The 19,100-nt window shown below is 36.2% G+C and overlaps 2 protein-coding genes across 2 annotated transcripts; both read left to right on the forward strand.

Annotated features, from left to right (window-relative positions):
• Positions 1–475: 475 nt before the first annotated feature.
• Positions 476–17,215, forward strand: LOC121997920. Its single transcript, XM_042552593.1, has 2 exons — positions 476–697; positions 6,036–17,215. The coding sequence occupies exon 2, from the start codon at positions 14,061–14,063 to the stop codon at positions 15,189–15,191; it is 1,131 nt and encodes a 376-aa protein (XP_042408527.1). The 5' UTR covers positions 476–697; positions 6,036–14,060; the 3' UTR covers positions 15,192–17,215.
• Positions 11,158–13,085, forward strand: LOC121995282. Its single transcript, XM_042549062.1, has 2 exons — positions 11,158–11,448; positions 12,354–13,085. Exons 1-2 carry the CDS (start codon positions 11,158–11,160, stop codon positions 13,083–13,085), a joined length of 1,023 nt encoding a protein of 340 aa, XP_042404996.1.
• Positions 17,216–19,100: the final 1,885 nt, after the last annotated feature.

Below are 19,100 nucleotides of genomic sequence, written 5' to 3' on the forward strand. Positions count from 1 at the left end.
TCCCACCAACTAATCCAACTGCAAGCTTAAACTTAAATAAATGAGGACAATTAAAGAGAGAATAAATATAAAATGTTGATGATCTTCTCTAGTGTTGTGTTTACATGATGGTAAAAAAGTAAATACATTTATCCCCGCCTCTGTCAATTTATTTAAGGATCAACATGGAGAAAATAAATCACGGACGACTACTAACTTTTGGAATAATGATTAATATATAAATGAGGTATTTATCTCGATTTTATCAAAATTCGAATTCCGAACTTCATGATGATAATATTTCACGTGCTAATTACTAGACCGTCCTGAGAAGACTACGTAGTGTTGTATTTACAGACAGCAGAGACATTATGTCAGATTTAACTTGTATTTATATATGAGAGGTATAGTTGCAATTTATGAAAATTTCTGGATTTTTTTCGCAAAAATGCCATTAAAAGGGTTACAACCGAACATCTCCTGCCCGTGACTTTCCCCCCTCCCCTCTTCGTCTTTATATCACCTCAAAACCTAACCCTAACCCCCCCTGAAATAAAACAAGATCTCATCTTTTTCTCACCCTCACGCCGCCGTCGTCGTGGTCATTGTCGTCGACGCCGTTGCTCCTCCGCTCGTTGACGCTATTGATCCGCCGCCACTCGTCGTGGGGAGCTAGTGCCGCGGTTGGTGCACCACAGCGAGGATCTTTCGGTTTGAGGTGGAGTGTTCTTGCTTGTTTCTTTCGTTTACCTTTCGTGCATGGTTCAATATACACTTCATCAAATTTAGATTAATTTTTTCTTCTTGATCTGCTATCTCGAAACGTCATCGGCAATTGAAAATTGTGTGGAATTTTCTTGCTTGTTTCCCTAACAATCTTGTGCATGATTAAACCTACCTCAGAGATCACACACGTACTTAATGATTATTTTTATTGTTTGCTGAATTTGAAAACCTGGATCCTATGAATTTAACCTCATGCTATTCCTATATTATACATGATCAGTATAAGCTACTCCCCAGCACTTTTTATAAAATTTTTCAATTTGTAATATTTTATATATCATATTGTATCTTCCTTGATATCACGTTCTTAGCTGTTAGCCTTTATTCTGTATTTTTGTTTTTCCATTATTCCAGTAGCAGTAGGCTTTGGTAGCATGTCTAAGTTATTTGAACTTTGGCAACCATTATTGTCTCAATGTCCCCAAATGGCTATTATGTTTCTCTCCTAGAACTTTTGTGTATCATGTGATATTTCTTTAATGATACGTATGTTTGCTGTGACATTATCTTGCAAATTAGGAATTGGATACTATATTATGTGATTACTGCCATAAAGTATTTTAGCACATGATGCTAGCAAATAATTGAAGAATACTATAGAAGAAACTAGGATAGTTCCCTTAAAGAGAATACAAACGCTAATGAGAATTTTAAGAGGGTAAGCGACGGGAATAATTCTTTTGAAATAATTTACCCAAAATCGAGTAATACGAGAGAGAGTTTTGGCTCTGTACTCGTAAGAAGTATGCAACTTCTTAAGTAAATTAATAACGAAGTGAGTGCCACATTTATTTTATGGGCTTCGGCCAAATTGAAATGATTTTACCTCACAGGATGGATTGCGGGTTGTTCATCTCATTCTTTTTATGTGAGGCATTCCCGGGTGGGTTGTGGGCTATTCACCCTATGTATGTGTATGTATATGTGCATTCACATAATGTATTTTCGTATTGAGTGAATTGTGGGTCGTTTACTCCTTGTTTATACGATACATCTCTTTTGGGTGGATTGCGAATCGTTCACCCAATCTATGTACGTATAGATGCATACCAGGGTTTTCAATAGCGGCGAATAGCGCGCTACATAGCTCGCTATCGCGCGCTGCATAGCTCGCTATCGCGCGCTACATAGCTCGCTATCGCGCGCTACATAGCTCGCTATCGCGCGCTACGATCAGCGAACGCTCTTCAGCGTTCGTTGATTAGCGATTGCCTCGAATAGCCCACGCTATTCGGAACAAAAGCGTAGATAGTGCACATAGCGTGCGCTATCATGACTTAGCGGCCCATAGCGGGCGCTAGAATTGTAAATTGCTTACACAATAGGTAGGGCAAAGATGTCGAATCATGACCGTCGAGGTAGGGCAGAGGCGAAGGCAGGGCACAGGCGATAGGCGGCGATCGGCGAGCGACAACTTGCGAGAGGCGAGCGGCGAACAGAGACCTGTGAGCGGCGACGAGCAGTGACTTGTGATCGCCGGGCGATAAGGTGAGTGGCGAGCAGTGACCTGTGAGCGGCGGCGAGGGACAACGATTGGAGGTAAGCTTTTCTCCTTCCTTTCGTTTTCTTCTTTTTTCGTTTTTTTTTTCTCAAAGGAGCAAAGATTTTACGAGTTGGGTATCTGGATCGATCGAGTGATCGATCCAGATCCTTTCAGTTCGAACAGAAAGGATCTGGATCGATCTAGTGATCGATCCAGACGCCCTAGATAGATTCAGTGATCGATCCAGACGCCCTGGATAGATCCAGTGATCGATCCAATTCCTTGGATCGATCCAATGATTGATCTTCTAGATGCCTTGATTGATTCTCATTTTTTCTAATTAATTAATTGTTTGTTCTGATTTTTTTCTTTTATTTTTCTAGGATTTTGATTGTCTGGTTAGAATTTACAATGCCTACGAATTTGTCAGAAAAAAGATATTGGTTGGAAATATTATTATCAAAATGAAGGGGAAAAATCTGTTTGGTGCAAATTTTGTCATCATATATCGAATGGAAGGATTACTCGCTTGAAGGAATATTTAGCTCAAACTCATAAAGGGGTTGCACCTTGTGTTAGTGTTCCGGATGATATTAAGAAAGAAATTAGAGAATCATTTGACAAAATTAGAGCATCTAAAAGCAAACAAACCGAATTGTTACGAGAGATTGGTGAATGTCCTCAGAGTATGAGTGCGAAATCATCAAAAGTTAGAAGTGTAGGGGGAAATTCAATTGGATGTTCTTGTAGTGGTGAATCAAAAGGTAAAGGTATCCTTCATGGATTTGTTAGTTCTGAACCTCGACAAACAACTCTAAATTTGACATACAAAAAAGATTTTCTGGTTGATGTGAAGCGTAGAGTTGGTCGTTTTATTTATTCTGCCGCATTTTCGTTTAATGTTGTGAATGATTCTTATTGGTTAACCGCCTATGGTTGAGGGCATTGTGGAATATGGAAGAGGGTTCAAACCTCCTTCAATGCAGGAGTTAAGAACTTGGATACTTAAAGTTGGGGTTGATGGCATCAACCTAATATATGAGGAGCATAACAAAGCATGGAAAAAATATGGATGCACTATTATGTCCGATGGTTGGACGGATGGAAAGAATAGAAGTTTGATTAATTTTTTGGTAAATAGTTCTGCCGACACTTTCTTTTTGGAATCTGTTGATGCATCAACTTCTATTAAAAATGGGGAATTGATCTTTAAATATCTTGGTGATGTTGTTGATGAGGTGGGAGTGGAAAATGTAATTCAAATTGTCACGGATAATGCTTTGAATTGCATTAAGGCGAGGAAAAGAATTATGGAGACTAGACATAAAATTTGGTGGACACTTTGTGTGACGCATTGCATTGATCTATTGTTACAGGATATTGCAAAGTTCACCACTATCTCAAACAATTCAGTGGAAGGTTGTGAAGAGAAATTTTTATTAATGATCCCAACTTTTGGCCACATGTTGCATTTTGTGTTAAGAGTGTTGTTTCTCTTGTAAGTGTGTTAAGGGAAGTTGATTCGGAGGAGAGATCGGTCATGGGATATATTTATGAACTTATGGATAAGACAAAAGAGACAATAAAATTTAATTGTGGGGGTACAAGACCATTTGGAAAAAAATTGATTCACGATGGACTCCACAACTTCATCATCCTCTACACGAGGTCGGGTACTATTTGAATTCGCAATTGCGTTATGAAGAAAGATTTTTTGATTGTGATGAAGTTAGAGATGGATTGTATACTTGCATGGATAGGATGTTGTCTATCGTCTTAAAGCAGACATCCAATTGGACTAGTATAATAAAGCTGAAGGAGAATTTGGAACTCCTATAGCAAAACGAACAAGAATGTTGCAAACTTCGGGTAAAATTTTCTTCTTGTAACCGTTGTAAAATTATACTAGCATTCATATTTTAAAATTATATACATTCTTTTAATTTTTTTTTAATGTTATTGCTTATTAGTCTCGTGGTGGGAACGTTTTGGAAGTAAGACATCCGAGCTTACTATATTTGCAATTCGAGTGCTTGGTCTCACTTGTAGTGCTTCGGAATGTGAAAGAAATTGGAGCACTTTTGAATCGGTGAGTATTCTAAGTTTCTAATTCTACTTGAATTTTAATTGTTTTATAATTTTCATATCATTGTTTATTTTTAATTTATATATATATGTTTTCTTCTTTGTAATATTAGATTCATACGAAAAAGAGAAATAGGCTTGGACATGCAAAGTTGAATGCGTTGGTGTTTGTGAAATATAACTTCAAGCTTAGGGAGAGAAGCATTAGGAGGAGAGACAAGATTGATCCCATTATAGTTGATGAAATTAATTTGGATGATGAATGGATATCTGAGAAAGAAGGTCCAGTTCTCCCCGTAACTACTAAATGGCTTGCAGATGATGAATTATTTGAAAGTGATCCTATTGTGAGTGTGCCGTCGGCTACCTTTGAAAGTCTTTTCGACTCGGATAAGCGAATCGAAGATGTTGAGGATATAGTTGAAGTTCTAACTACGAATTCAAAAAAAAGAGTTGTTGAAAATTCAAGAAGCACTAAGCATATGCAAATTATTTATTTATATCTATTTCACCTATAATTGATTCTTAAATGTCGTATCTCTTATATAATAGTTGGAAGCGAAGACAAACAAGCAAGGTTGAGTCTTGTTGATGTGGAAGATAATCATCTTGATGTTGAAAATTATGGAGGAGTAATTCCAACAACGTTTGATAGTGGACACTATTGATGATGATAGTGATATAGAATTGGATGATACTAATTATTTTTAGGTTATGTTATTTTAATTATAAGACTTTTTAAATTGTTGTTATGCGATATTTTGACATATAATGAATTATTATGATTAATTTTAGATTATGTTATTTTTATTTTACTTATATAAGTATATTTTATTTTTTTTTAAATTTAAACATTGACGTGTATGAAAAGCTTACGCTATACGCTTCGCTATTTACGCTACGCGATGACGAGACAAAAAAGCTATGAACCAACATTACGCGATTTAAAACACTGATGCATACATCCGGTGTATTTCGTTACGAGTGAATTGTAGGTCATTCACTCCTATACGACACATCTTTCTCTGTGGGTTGCAGGTCGCTTACTTAGATATTTTATTTATACAAGATGTGTTCGTATTAGATGGAATGCTGGTAGTTCACTCCTACTTATACGACACAACCTTAATGTGTATATTGTTTTTTTGTTCACATACAATAAATTGAATTGTGCTGTCAAATAAAATAAGACAATAATGTGTGAAAAATAAGAAATTTAGTGAGAACTGATGAAGTAAATTAAGAAGGGAATAAAAAACAAATGACATGAAAACAAAAAGAGAGATGGTAATTGATGTTTACCCTTTTTAATAATAATTTTTTATGCATGTCTGTCTTATCTCCACTTTGCACTTTGTGCGGACTTTCCTTTTTCCTTTCACCTCCAAATTTGTAGACTTGAGGTGCTTTTCGAGGTTTAGTCAATAAAGTGTGGACAATTGTTCAAAGATGCACAACGATAGTTATGGAGATTATTTCCACCATCCAGTTTATTTTGTATTGCATTAGTTGGATTGTTTATGCATTTGGTTATGTTTAGTACCTTCCATTTCATTGTATGCCTGAAAGCAGTTTGTCAGTTGGTCATGGTATTATAGTCCTGTGTTTCCATTTCGTCTATGTGATTTAATAAAGTGTTGCATATTCATATTCCTACAACCTAGTGTACCCTCTTCAGTTATTATTTATGATTTTGATGCAGGTATGAATATTATCTGAGCAGGGAGGCTATCCCTCATATAGGGATGAAGTCTCCGGGTCGTGATAGGTGACAGGTGATAGGAGGGAACGTGGGGACCAAAGCAACGACAGTTGCACTAGTAGCTATAGCTGTCGCTTAGGAGGCTACTACAAAAGTGGCATTAGCAGCCTTGACTGCAACCGCAGTCGCAACTGCGGTTTCCAGAAGTCTTTGTGGAGTGCTTGTTCTTTTTGGGCATTTCAAGAGCGGCGTTCCATGAGGGAGTGTGAGGAGAAGACAGAGAGTGGGTTGGGAGAATACGGGGGTGTTAAATAGGTCGAGAAAGTTCTCGAAAATTTGAAGTTTGTTACGAAATCATACGAAGTCGTGTCGTTGGTGATCAAAAAGTTGTTATTAGTAGGGTTTACAGGTCAAGGTGCTGAGTAGTCGTTCGGTGTTTTCACATCTAAAAATTATTTTGGGATAGAGTCCATAGGTCAACTGTTATGAGGTAGGGTCCATCGAGCTAGACGTACATCGGGTCCACATCAGCTTTACCCTGTCAGTGTAAAACAATTCTAACCAGTTCACCTAACATGCTGTCACACTCAAATTGCATGCTTGCTTGTCCAGCCCACCCCGTCTATCAAGCATGACACTTTAGGTGGATTCGAGTTCGATTAAAATAAGTATATTATAAAAAACTCTCAATCTAAACTAGATTAGAATCCGAATTTAATTCAAAAATGTTAAACCTGCATAATCTGTCCTACCCGCATAATCCGCCCGATCCGAAAAAAAATTCATATTTTCTCTAACATTTTTTACTTTTATCCTAATATTTTTTCATCATGCTATCATTCTATTATTTATGTTAAATTCTGAATTTTTTAAAAATAATTAGTTCAAATTTAAGATTAATTATCCAATTTGGGCAAAAGTTATTTTGTCCTAAATAGGTCACACCAATTCAAATGGGTTGGTTGGATTGAAGGGGTCAGATTGGACAATCTGATCAGGCCATTTGGGTTGGTTAATTTGATTAGACGAGTAATTTTATTGGGTTACATCAATCAGTTGATCCGTAAGGGCTTACATCAATCAGTTGATCCGTAAGGGCTAAATGGATAGGTCTTTTTGGCAGGTTGAAGTCAGACCAGTTGGTAAGTCCTAGCTGATCAATCTAGGCATGCCAAATCAATGGGATGGTTTTCTGGCTGATTGGTTCAAGCTAGTTTGTTGAGTAAGCTGGGTCCATTTGTGCTTGTGGGTTGGCTGTGATGATCAATCAAGGCAAAATAGTTGGATCAATTAATTTGAACTAGTCAAGTGGCCTGACCTACTTACGACAAATTAACTTTGGCCCAAATTGCATGATTAATCCCAAATTTGAATTGTTTATTTTTTTTAAAATTCAGAATTTAACATAAATAATAGAATGATAGTATAATGATAAAATATTGAGATAAAAGTGAAAAAATTATTGAAAATATATAAAAAATCCTGGTCGGGCGGATTATGTGGGTAGGTTGGATTATTCGGGTTTAAAATTTTCAGATTCTGATCGGATTTTGATTGAGAGTTTTTTTACAGTTTTCTTATTTTAATCTGACTCGAATCTATTCGAAGTGTCATCCTTGATAAACTGGGTGGACTGGACCAGGGTTTTCAATAGCGGTGAATAGCGCGCTATCGCGCGCTACGATCAGCGAACGCTCTGCAGCGTTTGCTGATTAGCGATTGTCCCGAATAGCCCATGCTATTCGGGACAAAAGCGTAGATAGGCGTTATCATGACTTAGCGGCCCATAGCGGACACTAGAATTGTAAATTGCTTACACAATAAGTAGGGCAAAGGCATCGAATCGTGACCGTCGAGGTAGGGCAGAGGCGACAGGCGGCGATCGGCGAGGGACAACTTGCGAGAGGCGAGCGGCGAGCTGAGACCTGTGATCGGCGGGCGACAAGGCGAGCGGCGAGCAGTGACCTGTGAGTGGCGACGAGGGACAACGATTGGAGGTAAAATTTTCTCCTTCCTTTCGTTTTCTTCGTTTTTTCGTTTTTTCTTTTTTTATCCTCAAAGGAGCAAGGATTTCACGAGTCGGGTATCTGGATCGAGTGATCGATCCAGATCCTTTATGTTCGAACAGGGCATCTGGATCAATCCAGACCCTGGATCGATCCAGTGATCGATCTAGACGCCCTGGATCGATCCAGTATCGATCTAGACGCCTTGGATCGATCCAGTGATCGATCCAATGATCAATCTTCTAAATGCCTTGATTGATTCCCATTTTTTTCTAATTAATTAATTATTTGTTCTGATTTTTTTCTTTTTTTTTTCTAGGATTTTGATTGTTTGGTTAGAGTTTGCAATGTCTACGATTTTGTCAAAAAAGGATAAAAAAGATATTGGTTGGAAATATTGGTATCAAAATGAAGGGGAAAAATCTGATCGGTGCAAATTTTATCATCATATATCGAATGAAGGGATTACTCGCTTGAAGGAATATTTAGCTCAAACTCATAAAGGGGTTGCACCTTGTGTTAGTGTTCCGGATGATATTAAGAAAAGAATTTGAAAATCACTTGACAAAATTAGAGCATCTAAAAGCAAACAAACTGAATTGTTACGAGAGATTGGTGAATGTCCTCATAGTATGAGTATGCAATCATCAAAAGTTGGAAGTGTAGGGGAAAATTCAATTGGATGTTCTGGTAGTGGTGAATCAAAAGGTAAAGGTATCCTTCATGGATTTGTTAGTTCTGAACCTCGACAAACAACTCTAAATTCGACATACAAAAAAGATTTATTTGTTGATGTGAAGCGTAGAGTTGGTCGTTTTATTTATTTTGCCGCATTTCCGTTTAATGTTGTGAATGATCCTTATTGGTTAACCGCCTATGGTTGAGGGCATTGCGGAATATGGAAGATGGTTCAAACCTCCTTCAATGCATGAGTTTAGAACTTGGATACTTAAAGTTGGGGTTGATGGCATCAACCTAATATATGAGGAGCATAAAAAAGTATGGAAAAAATATGGATGCACTATTATGTCCGATGGTTGGACGGATGGAAAGAATAGAAGATTGATTAATTTTTTGGTAAATAGTTCCGCCGACACTTTCTTTTTGGAATCTGTTGATGCATCAACTTCTATTAAAAATGGGGAATTGATCTTTAAATATCTTGGTGATGTTGTTGATGAGGTGGGAGAGGAAAATGTAATTCAAATTGTCACGGATGCTTCGAATTGCATTAAGGCGAGGAAAAAAATTATGGAGACTAGACATAGAATTTGGTGGACACTTTGTGCGACGCATTGCATTGATATAATATTGGAGGAAATTGCAAAGTTGTAGATTTTTTCCGACACAATTGAGCAAGCAAAGATGGTTGTGTAGTTCCTTTATGCTCATGAAACTATACTTTCTTTGATGAGAAAGTATACAAACGGTAAAGAAATTCTCCATCCCGCTGTTACTCGCTTTGCTACTTCATTTCTGACTCTTCAGAATATGTATAAGGTTAAAAGGATACTTGAACAAATGTTTACTTCCAAAGATTGGGTTAGTTCACCACTATCTCAAACAACTCAGGGGAAGGTCGTGAAGAGAAATTGTTATTAATGATCCCAACTTTTGGCCACATGTTACATTTTGTGTTATGAGTGTTGTTCCTCTTGTAAGTGTGTTAAGGGAAGTTGATTCGGAGGAGAGATCGACCATGAGATATATTTATGAACTTATGGATAAGACAAAAGGGATAATAAAATTTAATTGTGGGGGAGTTGACAGAAATACAAGTCCATTTGGAAAAAAATTGATTCACGATGGACTCCACAACTTCATCATCCTCTACACGCGGCAGGGGGTACTATTTGAACCCGCAATTGCGTTATGAAGAAAGATTTTCTGATTGTGATGAAGTTAGAGATGAATTGTATACTTGCATGGATAGGATGTGTTTGCAGACATCCAATTGGACTTGTATAATAAAGCTGAAGGAGAATTTGGAACTCCAATAACAAAACGAACATGAATGTTGCGAACTCCGGGTAAAATTTTCTTCTTGTAATCGTTCTTGTAAAATTATACTAGCATTCATATTTAAATTATGTACATTCTTTTAATTTTTTTTTAATGTTATTACTTATTAGTCTCGTGGTGGGAACGTTTTGGAAGTAAGACACCCTACATTTGCAATTCGAGTGCTTCGTCTCACCTTGTGTTAGTGTTCCGTAAGATATTAAGAAAGAAATTAGAGAATCATTTGACAAAATTGGAGCATCTAAAAACAAACAAATCGAATTATTACGAGAGATTGGTGAAGGTCCTTAGAGTATGAGTATGCAATCATCAAAAGTTGGAAGTGTATTGGGAAATTCAATTGGATGTTCTGGTAGTGGTGAATCAAAAGGTAAAGGTATCCTTCATGGATTTGTTAGTTCTGAACCTCGACAAACAACTCTAAATTCGACAGACAAAAAAGATTTACTAATTGATGTGAAGCGTAGAGTTGGTCGTTTTATTTACCCTGTCGCATTTCCGTTTAATGTTATAAATGATCCTTATTGGTCACCTATGGTTGAGGGCATTGCGGAATATAGAAGAGGGTTGAAGCCTCCTTCAATGCATGAGTTAAGATCTTGGATACTTAAAGTTGGGGTTGATGGCATCAACCTAATATATGAGGAGCATAAAAAAGTATGGAAAAAATATGGATGCACTATTATGTCCGATGGTTGGACGGATGGAAAGAATAGAAGTTTCATTAATTTTTTGATAAATAGTTCCGCCGGCACTTTCTTTTTGGAATATGTTGATGCATCAGCTTCTATTAAAAATGGGGAATTGATTTTTAAATATCTTGGTGATGCTGTTGATGAGGTGGGAGAGGAAAATGTAATTCAAATTGTCACGGATCAACATATTCCGTGACACTTTGGTAGACACTTTGTAATTCAAAATGTAATTCAATTTTTAAATATCTTAATGCTTCGAATTGCATTAAGGCGAGGAAAAAAATTTTGGAGACTAGACATAGAATTTGGTGGACACTTTGTGCGACACATTGCATTGATCTAAAGTTGGAGGATATTGCAAAGTTGAAGATTTTTTCTGACACAATTGAGTAAGCTAAGATGGTTGTGAAGTTTGTTTATGGTCATGGAATTATAATTTCTTTGATGAGAAAATATACAAACGGTAAAGAAATTCTCCGTCCCTCTGTTACTCGCTTTGCTACTTCATTTCTCACTCTTCAGAGTATGTATAAGGTTAAAAAGCCACTTGAACAAATGTTTGCTTCCGAAGATTGGGTTAGTTCACCACTATCTCAAACAACTCAGGGGAAGGTCGTGAAGAGAATTGTTATTAATGATCTCAACTTTTGGCCACATGTTACATTTTGTGTTAAGAGTGTTGTTCCTCTTGTAAGTGTGTTAAGGGAAGTTGATTCGGAGGAGAGATCGGCCATGGAATATATTTATGAACTTATGGATAAGACAAAAGAGACAATAAAATTTAATTGTGGGGAAGTTGACAGAAAATACAAGACCATTTGGAAAAAAATTGATTCACGATGGACTCCACAACTTCATCATCCTCTACACACGGTCGGGTACTATTTGAATTCGCAATTGCGTTATGAAGAAAGATTTTTTGATTGTGATGAAGTTAGAGATGGATTGTATACTTGCATGGATAGGATGTTGTCTATCGTCTTAAAGCAGACATCCAATTGGACTAGTATAGTAAAGCTGAAGAAGAATTTGGAACTCCTATAGCAAAACGAACAAGAATGTTGCGAACTCCGGGTAAACTTTTCTTCTTGTAACCGTTGTAAAATTATACTAGCATTCATATTTTAAAATTATATACATTCTTGTATTTTTTTTAATGTTATTACTTATTAGTTTCGTGGTTGGAACATTTTGGAAGACACCCGAGCTTACTACATTTGCAATTCGAGTGCTTGGTCTCACCTTGCGTTAGTGTTCCGGATGTTATTAAGAAAGAAATTAGAAAATCACTTGACAAAATTAAAGCATCTAAAAGCAAATAAATCGAATTGTTATGAGAGATTGGTGAAGGTCCTCAGAGTATAAGTATGTAATCATTAAAAGTTAGAAGTGTAGGGGGAAATTCAATTGGATGTTCAGGTAGTGGTGAATAAAAAGGTAAAGGTATCCTTCATGGATTTATTAGTTCTGAACCTCGACAAACAACTCTGAATTCGACATACGAAAAAGATTTACTGGTTGATATGAAGCGTAGAGTTGGTTGTTTTATTCACTCTGCCGCATTTCCGTTTAATGTTGTGAATGATTCTTATTAGTTGCCTATGATTGAGGGCATTGCGGAATATGGAAGAGGGTTGAAGCCTCCTTCAATGCATGATTTAAGAACTTGGATACTTAAAGCTGGGGTTAATGACATCAACCTATTATATGAGGAGCATAAAAAAGCATGGAATAAATATGGATGCACTATTATGTCCGATGGTTGGACGGATGGAAAGAATAGAAGTTTGATTAATTTTTTGATAAATAGTTCCGCCGACACTTTCTTTTTGAAATCTATTGATGCATCAACTTCTTTTAAAAATGGGCAATTGATCTTTAAATATCTTGATGATGTTATTGATGAGGTGGGAGAGGTAAATGTAATTCAAATTGTCACGGATAATGCTTCGAATTGCATTAAGGCGAGGAGAAACATTATGGAGACTAGACATAGAATTTGGTGGACACCTTGTGCGGCGCATTGCATTAATCTAAAGTTGGAGGATATTGCAAAGTTGATTTTTTCTGACACAATTGAGCAAGCTAAGATGGTTGTGAAGTTTCTTTATGATCATGGAACTCTACTTTCTTTGTTGAGAAAGTATACAAACGGTAAAGAAATTCTCCGTCCCTCTGTTACTCGCTTTGCTATTTCATTTCTCACTCTTCAGAGTATGTATAAGGTTAAAAGGCCACTTGAACAAATGTTTGCTTCCGTTGATTTGGTTAGTTCAACACTATCTCAAACAACTCAGGGGAAAGTCGTGAAGAGAAATTGTTATTAATGAACCTAACTTTTGGCCACATGTTACATTTTGTGTTAAGAGTGTTGTTTCTCTTGTAAGTGTGTAAGAGAAGTTGATTCAGAGGTGAGATCGGCCATGGGATATATTTATGAACTTATGGATAAAGCAAAAGAGACAATAAAATTTAATTGTGATGGAGTTGATAGAAAATACAAGACCATTTGGAAAAAAATTAATTCACGATGGACTCCACAATTTCATCATCCTCTACACGTGGTCGGGTACTATTTGAATTCGCAAATTGCGTTATGAAGAAAGATTTTCTGATTATGATGAAGTTAGAGATGGATCCTATACTTGCATGGATAGGATGTTGTCTATCGTCTTAAAGCAGACATCCAATTGGACTTGTATAATAAAGTTGAAGGAGAATTTGGAACTCCAATAGGAAAACGAAAAAGAATGTTGCGAACTCCGGGTAAACTTTTTTTTTTGTAACCGTTCTTGTAAAATTATACTTGCATTCATATTTTAAAATTATGTACATTCTTGTAATTTTTTTTTAATGTTATTACTTATTAGTCTCGTGGTGGGATCATTTTGGAAATAATACATCCGAGCTTACTACATTTGCAATTCGAGTGCTTGGTCTCACCTTGTGTTAGTGTTTCGGATGATATTAAGAAAGAAATTAGAGAATCACTTGACAAAATTAGAGCATCTAAAAACAAACAATTCGAATTGTTACGAGAGATTGGTGAAGGTCCCCAGTGTATGAGTATGCAATCATCTAAAGTTGGAAGTATAGGGGGAAATTCAATTGGATGTTCAGGTAGTGGTGCATAAAAAGGTAAAGGTATCCTTCACGGATTTGTTAGGTTTGAACCTCGACAAACAACTCTGAATTCGACATACAAAAAAGATTTACTGGTTGATGTGAAGCGTAGAGTTGGTTGTTTTATTTACTCTACCGCATTTCCGTTTAATGTTGTGAATGATTCTTATTAGTTGCCTATGATTGAGGGCATTGCGGAATATGGAAGAGGGTTGAAGCCTCCTTCAATGCATGATTTAAGAACTTGGATACTTAAAGCTGGGGTTGATGGCATCTGCCTATTATACGAGGAGCATAAAAAAGCATGGAAAAAATATGGATGCACTATTATGTCCGATGGTTGGACGGATGGAAAGAATAGAAGTTTGATTAATTTTTTGGTAAATAGTTCCGTTAACACTTTCTTTTTGAAATCTATTGATGCATCAGCTTCTTTTAAAAATGAGCAATTGATCTTTAAATATTTTGATGATGTTATTGTTGAGATGGGAGAGGAAAATGTTATTCAAATTGTCACGGATAATGCTTCGAATTGTATTAAGGTGGGGAAAAACATTATGGAGACAAGACAGAGAATTTGGACATCTTGTGCGGCGCATTGCATTGATCTAATGTTGGAGGATATTGCAAAGTTGAAGATTTTTTCTGACACAATTGAGCAAGCTAAGATGGTTATGAAGTTCCTTTATGGCCATGGGACTATACTTTTTTTGATGAGTAAATATACGAACGGTAAAGAAATTCTCCGTTCTGCGATTACTCGCTTTGCTACTAGATTTCTCACTCTTCAGAGTATGTATAAGGTTAAAAGGCCACTTGAACAAATGTTTGCTTCCGAAGATTGGGTTAGTTTACCACTATCTCAAACAACTCAGGGGAAGGTCTTGAAGAGAATTGTTATTAATGATCCCAACTTTTGGTCATATGTTGAATTTTGTGTTAAGAGTGTTGTTTCTCTTGTAAGTGTGTTAAGGGGAGTTGATTCAGAGGTGAGATCGGCGATGGGATATATTTATGAACTTATGGATAAGACAAAAGAGATAATAAAATTTAATTGCGGGGGAGTTGACAGAAAATACAAGACCATTATGAAAAAAATTGATTCTCGATGGACTCCACAACTTCATCATCCTCTACTCGCGGTCGGGTTCTATTTGAATTCGCAATTGCGTTATGAAAAAAGATTTTCTGATTGTGATGAAGTTAGAGATGGTTTGTTTACTTGCATGGATAGGATGTTGTCTCTCGTCGTAAAGCAGACATCCAATTGGACTTGTATAATAAAGCTGAAGGAGAATTTGGAACTCTAATAGCAAAACGAACAAGAATGTTGCGAACTCCGGGTGAACTTCTCTTCTTGTAACCGTTCTTGTAAAATTATACTAGCATTCATATTTTAAAATTATATACATTTTTATAATTTTTTTTTATGTTATTATTTATTAGTCTCATGGTGGGAACGTTTTGGAAGTAAGACACTCGTGCTTACTACATTTTCAATTCGAGTGCTTGGTCTCACTTGTAGTGTTTCGGGATGTGAAAGAAATTGGAGCACTTTTGAATCGGTGAGTATTCTAAGTTTCTAGCTCTACTTGAATTTTAATTGTTTTATAATTTTTATATCATTGTTTATTTTTAATTTTTATATATGTTTTCTTATTTGTAATATTAGATTCATACAAAAAAGAGAAATAGGCTTGAACATGCAAAATTGAATGCGTTGGTGTTTGTAAAATATTACTTCAAACTTAGGGAGAGAAACATTAGGAGGAGAGACAAGATTGATCCCATCGTAGTTGATGAAATTAATTCGGATGATAAATGGAAAACTAAGAAAGAAGGTCCAGTTCTCTCCATAACTACTAAATGGCTTGAAGATGATGAATTATTTGAAAGTGATCCTATTGTGAGTGTGCCGTCGGATACTTTTGAAAGTTTTTTCGACTCAGATAAGCGAATCGAAGATGTTGTGGATATAGTTGAAGTTCCTCCTACGAATTAAAAAAAAAAGAGTTGTTGAAAATTCAAGTAAGCACTAAGCATATGCAATTTTTTTATTTATATTTACTTCACCTATAATTGATTCTTAAATGTCGTATCTTTTATATAATATTTGGAAACAAAGACAAACAAGCAAAGTTGAGTCTTGTTGATGTGGAAGGTAATCATCTTGATACTGAAAATTATGGAGGAATAATTCCAACAACTTTTGATATTGGAAAATTTTCCAACCATAGACACTATTGATGATGATAGTGATATAGAATTGGATGATACTAATTATTTTTAGGTTATGTTGTTTTAATTATAAATTTTTTTAAATTGTTATTATGGGATATTTTGACATGTAATCAATTATTATGATTAATTTTAGGTTATGTTATTTTTATTTTACTTATATAAGTATATTTTATTTTTTTAAAATTTAAATATTGACGTGCACGAAAAGATTGCGCTATACGCTTCGCTATTTACGTTACGCGATGACAAGACAAAAACGCTATGAACCAACGTTACGCGATTTAAAACACTGATCACTGGACAAGCAAACATTCAATTCGAGCGTGACAACATGTTGGCTGAACTGGATTAGAATGATCTGAGCAGACTGACGAGGTGAAGCTAATCTGTGGACTCGACATACGGCTAGTTCTTTGGTCCTACCTCATAACAGTCAACATGTGGACCCTATCCTATAACAACTTTTAAATGTGAGAACATCGAATGACTACTCGACACCCCGACCTGTGCATCCTAATCTCATAATAGAAATCATGCATTACTTGGCATTCTGACCTGTGGACCTTACTCGTAACTACTTTTCGATCACCAACGGCACGACCTCATATGATCTCATAATAAATTTCGAATGTTCGAGAATTTTCTCAACATATTTAACACTTTCATGTTCTCCCAACGCACCCTCTGCCTTCCCCTCACTGTCTCTCATGGGACGTCACACTCAAAATGTCCAAAAAGAAAGAGCTCTCCGGCGGAAACTTTTGAAAACCGCAGCTCCGCTATGGTCGCAGCCGCGGTTGCTGATGCGCTTTTGCAGCGGCCTCCCAAGCAGCAGCTACAGGCACTTGCAACAGCCGCTGCCTCGATCCCCACGTTCCCTTGTGCCACTGCCTCGGCCACATCTGGATCCTGCCTCGGAATGGTGCGGCAAACATATTAGGTTGGAATGAGAAGGCTTGATGCTGACAAAGATCAGAAATCTCTGTTTTTCTTTTTCGATAAACGTCTCAGTCAAAACTGATTCTCTGATTTGAATTGTTAAATCGAAATTAAATGCAAACTTCAATTTCTATTCTATTCGCTTTTTATTTTCTGTGCTCTGTTGGTGGAAGGGATGCTGCTTCGGGCGCAAGGGTAATTGAGCATTGGTTTCATCCTTACTCAGTGCATCGTCTTCTGTGATTCCCATGGGTCCAGTGATGCTTCATATCTTAGCGGTTTTCCATGGTCTTTTAAGTAACGATGGTTTTGTTGTTCCGATGATACCTTTTCTATTGCATCTTTAGTTTGAGATGGATAATTTAATGAAATTATTATCAAGTGAAGTTGTTTAGTTAATTTTGATTTTGTAAGAGTGATAGATAATCTTTTTGCATATGCATTATGGTTGAATTCTTATTGGAAATACCTATGTGATTGCACTAACTATTTGACTGATTGAATCAGAAGATATTAGATTATGTTATTTTCTTGGAAGAACAAGGGTTCAAGAAACATATAAATACTAGTAAATACAAGTTAAATCTGACAAAAGGTGAGAAAAGCCTCTCTACTGCCTATAAGCACAACTCTACTGCCTAGATGCCTCTCTGCTGCCTATAAGCACAGCACAACTCCACTGCCTTTAAGCTTGCACTTCTAGTGATGATTAGTTGGTGGGAAGGAAATAAAATAAAAATGAGTGTAAAAATTGAATTATATTATATGCATTTTACTTATTCATTTGGATTATTAAAGGCGGATGAGTTTTATTGCTTTTCAAAGATTTCGGGCTCTGTTATTTTTTGTTATTGATCTGATTCTTGTGTTTTTCTGAGCTTGTTCTAGTGATTTTTTGATCTATTAAACTAATGCTCAGCGTTATATTCTATCAAATTGTGTATGATTTGATATCATGTGATATATTAGTCTAGAAAGTATTGAATTAAAGAGATTATGAATTCGGAGAATTAATGAAAAGATGATACCGTATGTTTGGTATTAAAAACATATACCTCATAATACTAGTGAGAACTTAACACTTGTTCGTTTAACTATTTTAATACGATATTAATGAGTTATGTGATCATTGTTGAGGTTTTAAACATCCAATATGTTTGCCTATAAGCATTGGACATGTTTTAGTCGAGAGAAATATGACTTAGTCGGTGTTCTGAATGGCGGCCGCCAAAGCAGTATGCGGTTCAAGTACTCGCCTAGGTAGAAGACGGTCATAAACTGTACCTCCTTTTCCATTATTGTTGTCTCACCATCGTGGCCAGTCTGAACATATCATCTTGGCCCAGTGACGAGTTCATATGCCTATCAATAAGTTCGGACGCATCGCCAAAGCATCACTCGAGACCGGACCAAATGCGTTGTGGGGCCCTGTGACTTGTTTGGATGTGTCGCCCATGCTCGATGATGTGTTTGAATGCGTCACGCAAGCTTAGAAGTGTCGCCTGAGCCTAGCAACAGGCTTCGAGGCGTCACCCAAGTCCGGTGACAGGTCTGGATGCGTTGCTTGAGCTCGACGACGAGTTTGGAGGCGTCACCTAGGCCCGGTGACACGTCTGAACTTCTCGTGGGGTCCCAACAATGTGTCAAGCTTAAACAAAATACGCGGATAAGTTGTACGATAGAATTTAATTAAATGACTTTAGATTAATAATTTTAACTAAATTATATAATTGAGATAATTTAAATAGACTTAATTAAAGTCTAATAAAATTATCTTATTAATTTAATATATATTTAAAAAATATAATTTTATTTTTTAAAATATTTAGATTAAATTTTTAATTAATATATTTTATTAAAAGTAAATACTATAAGGAAAATTATTATTTATAATAGTATGCATAAAAATATGAAAAAAAAAATTCAATCGCATAGACATCGCTTAAGCGGTCGAGGTAATAGGTGATCATTGACTGTCCTGGCACCATTTATAACATTGGTCTTAGTAGTTGTTGGTCGATTATTACAATAAAAATTAT

This window comes from Zingiber officinale, chromosome 6A (assembly GCF_018446385.1).
Source record: "Zingiber officinale cultivar Zhangliang chromosome 6A, Zo_v1.1, whole genome shotgun sequence".
Lineage (NCBI taxonomy): Eukaryota > Viridiplantae > Streptophyta > Magnoliopsida > Zingiberales > Zingiberaceae > Zingiber > Zingiber officinale.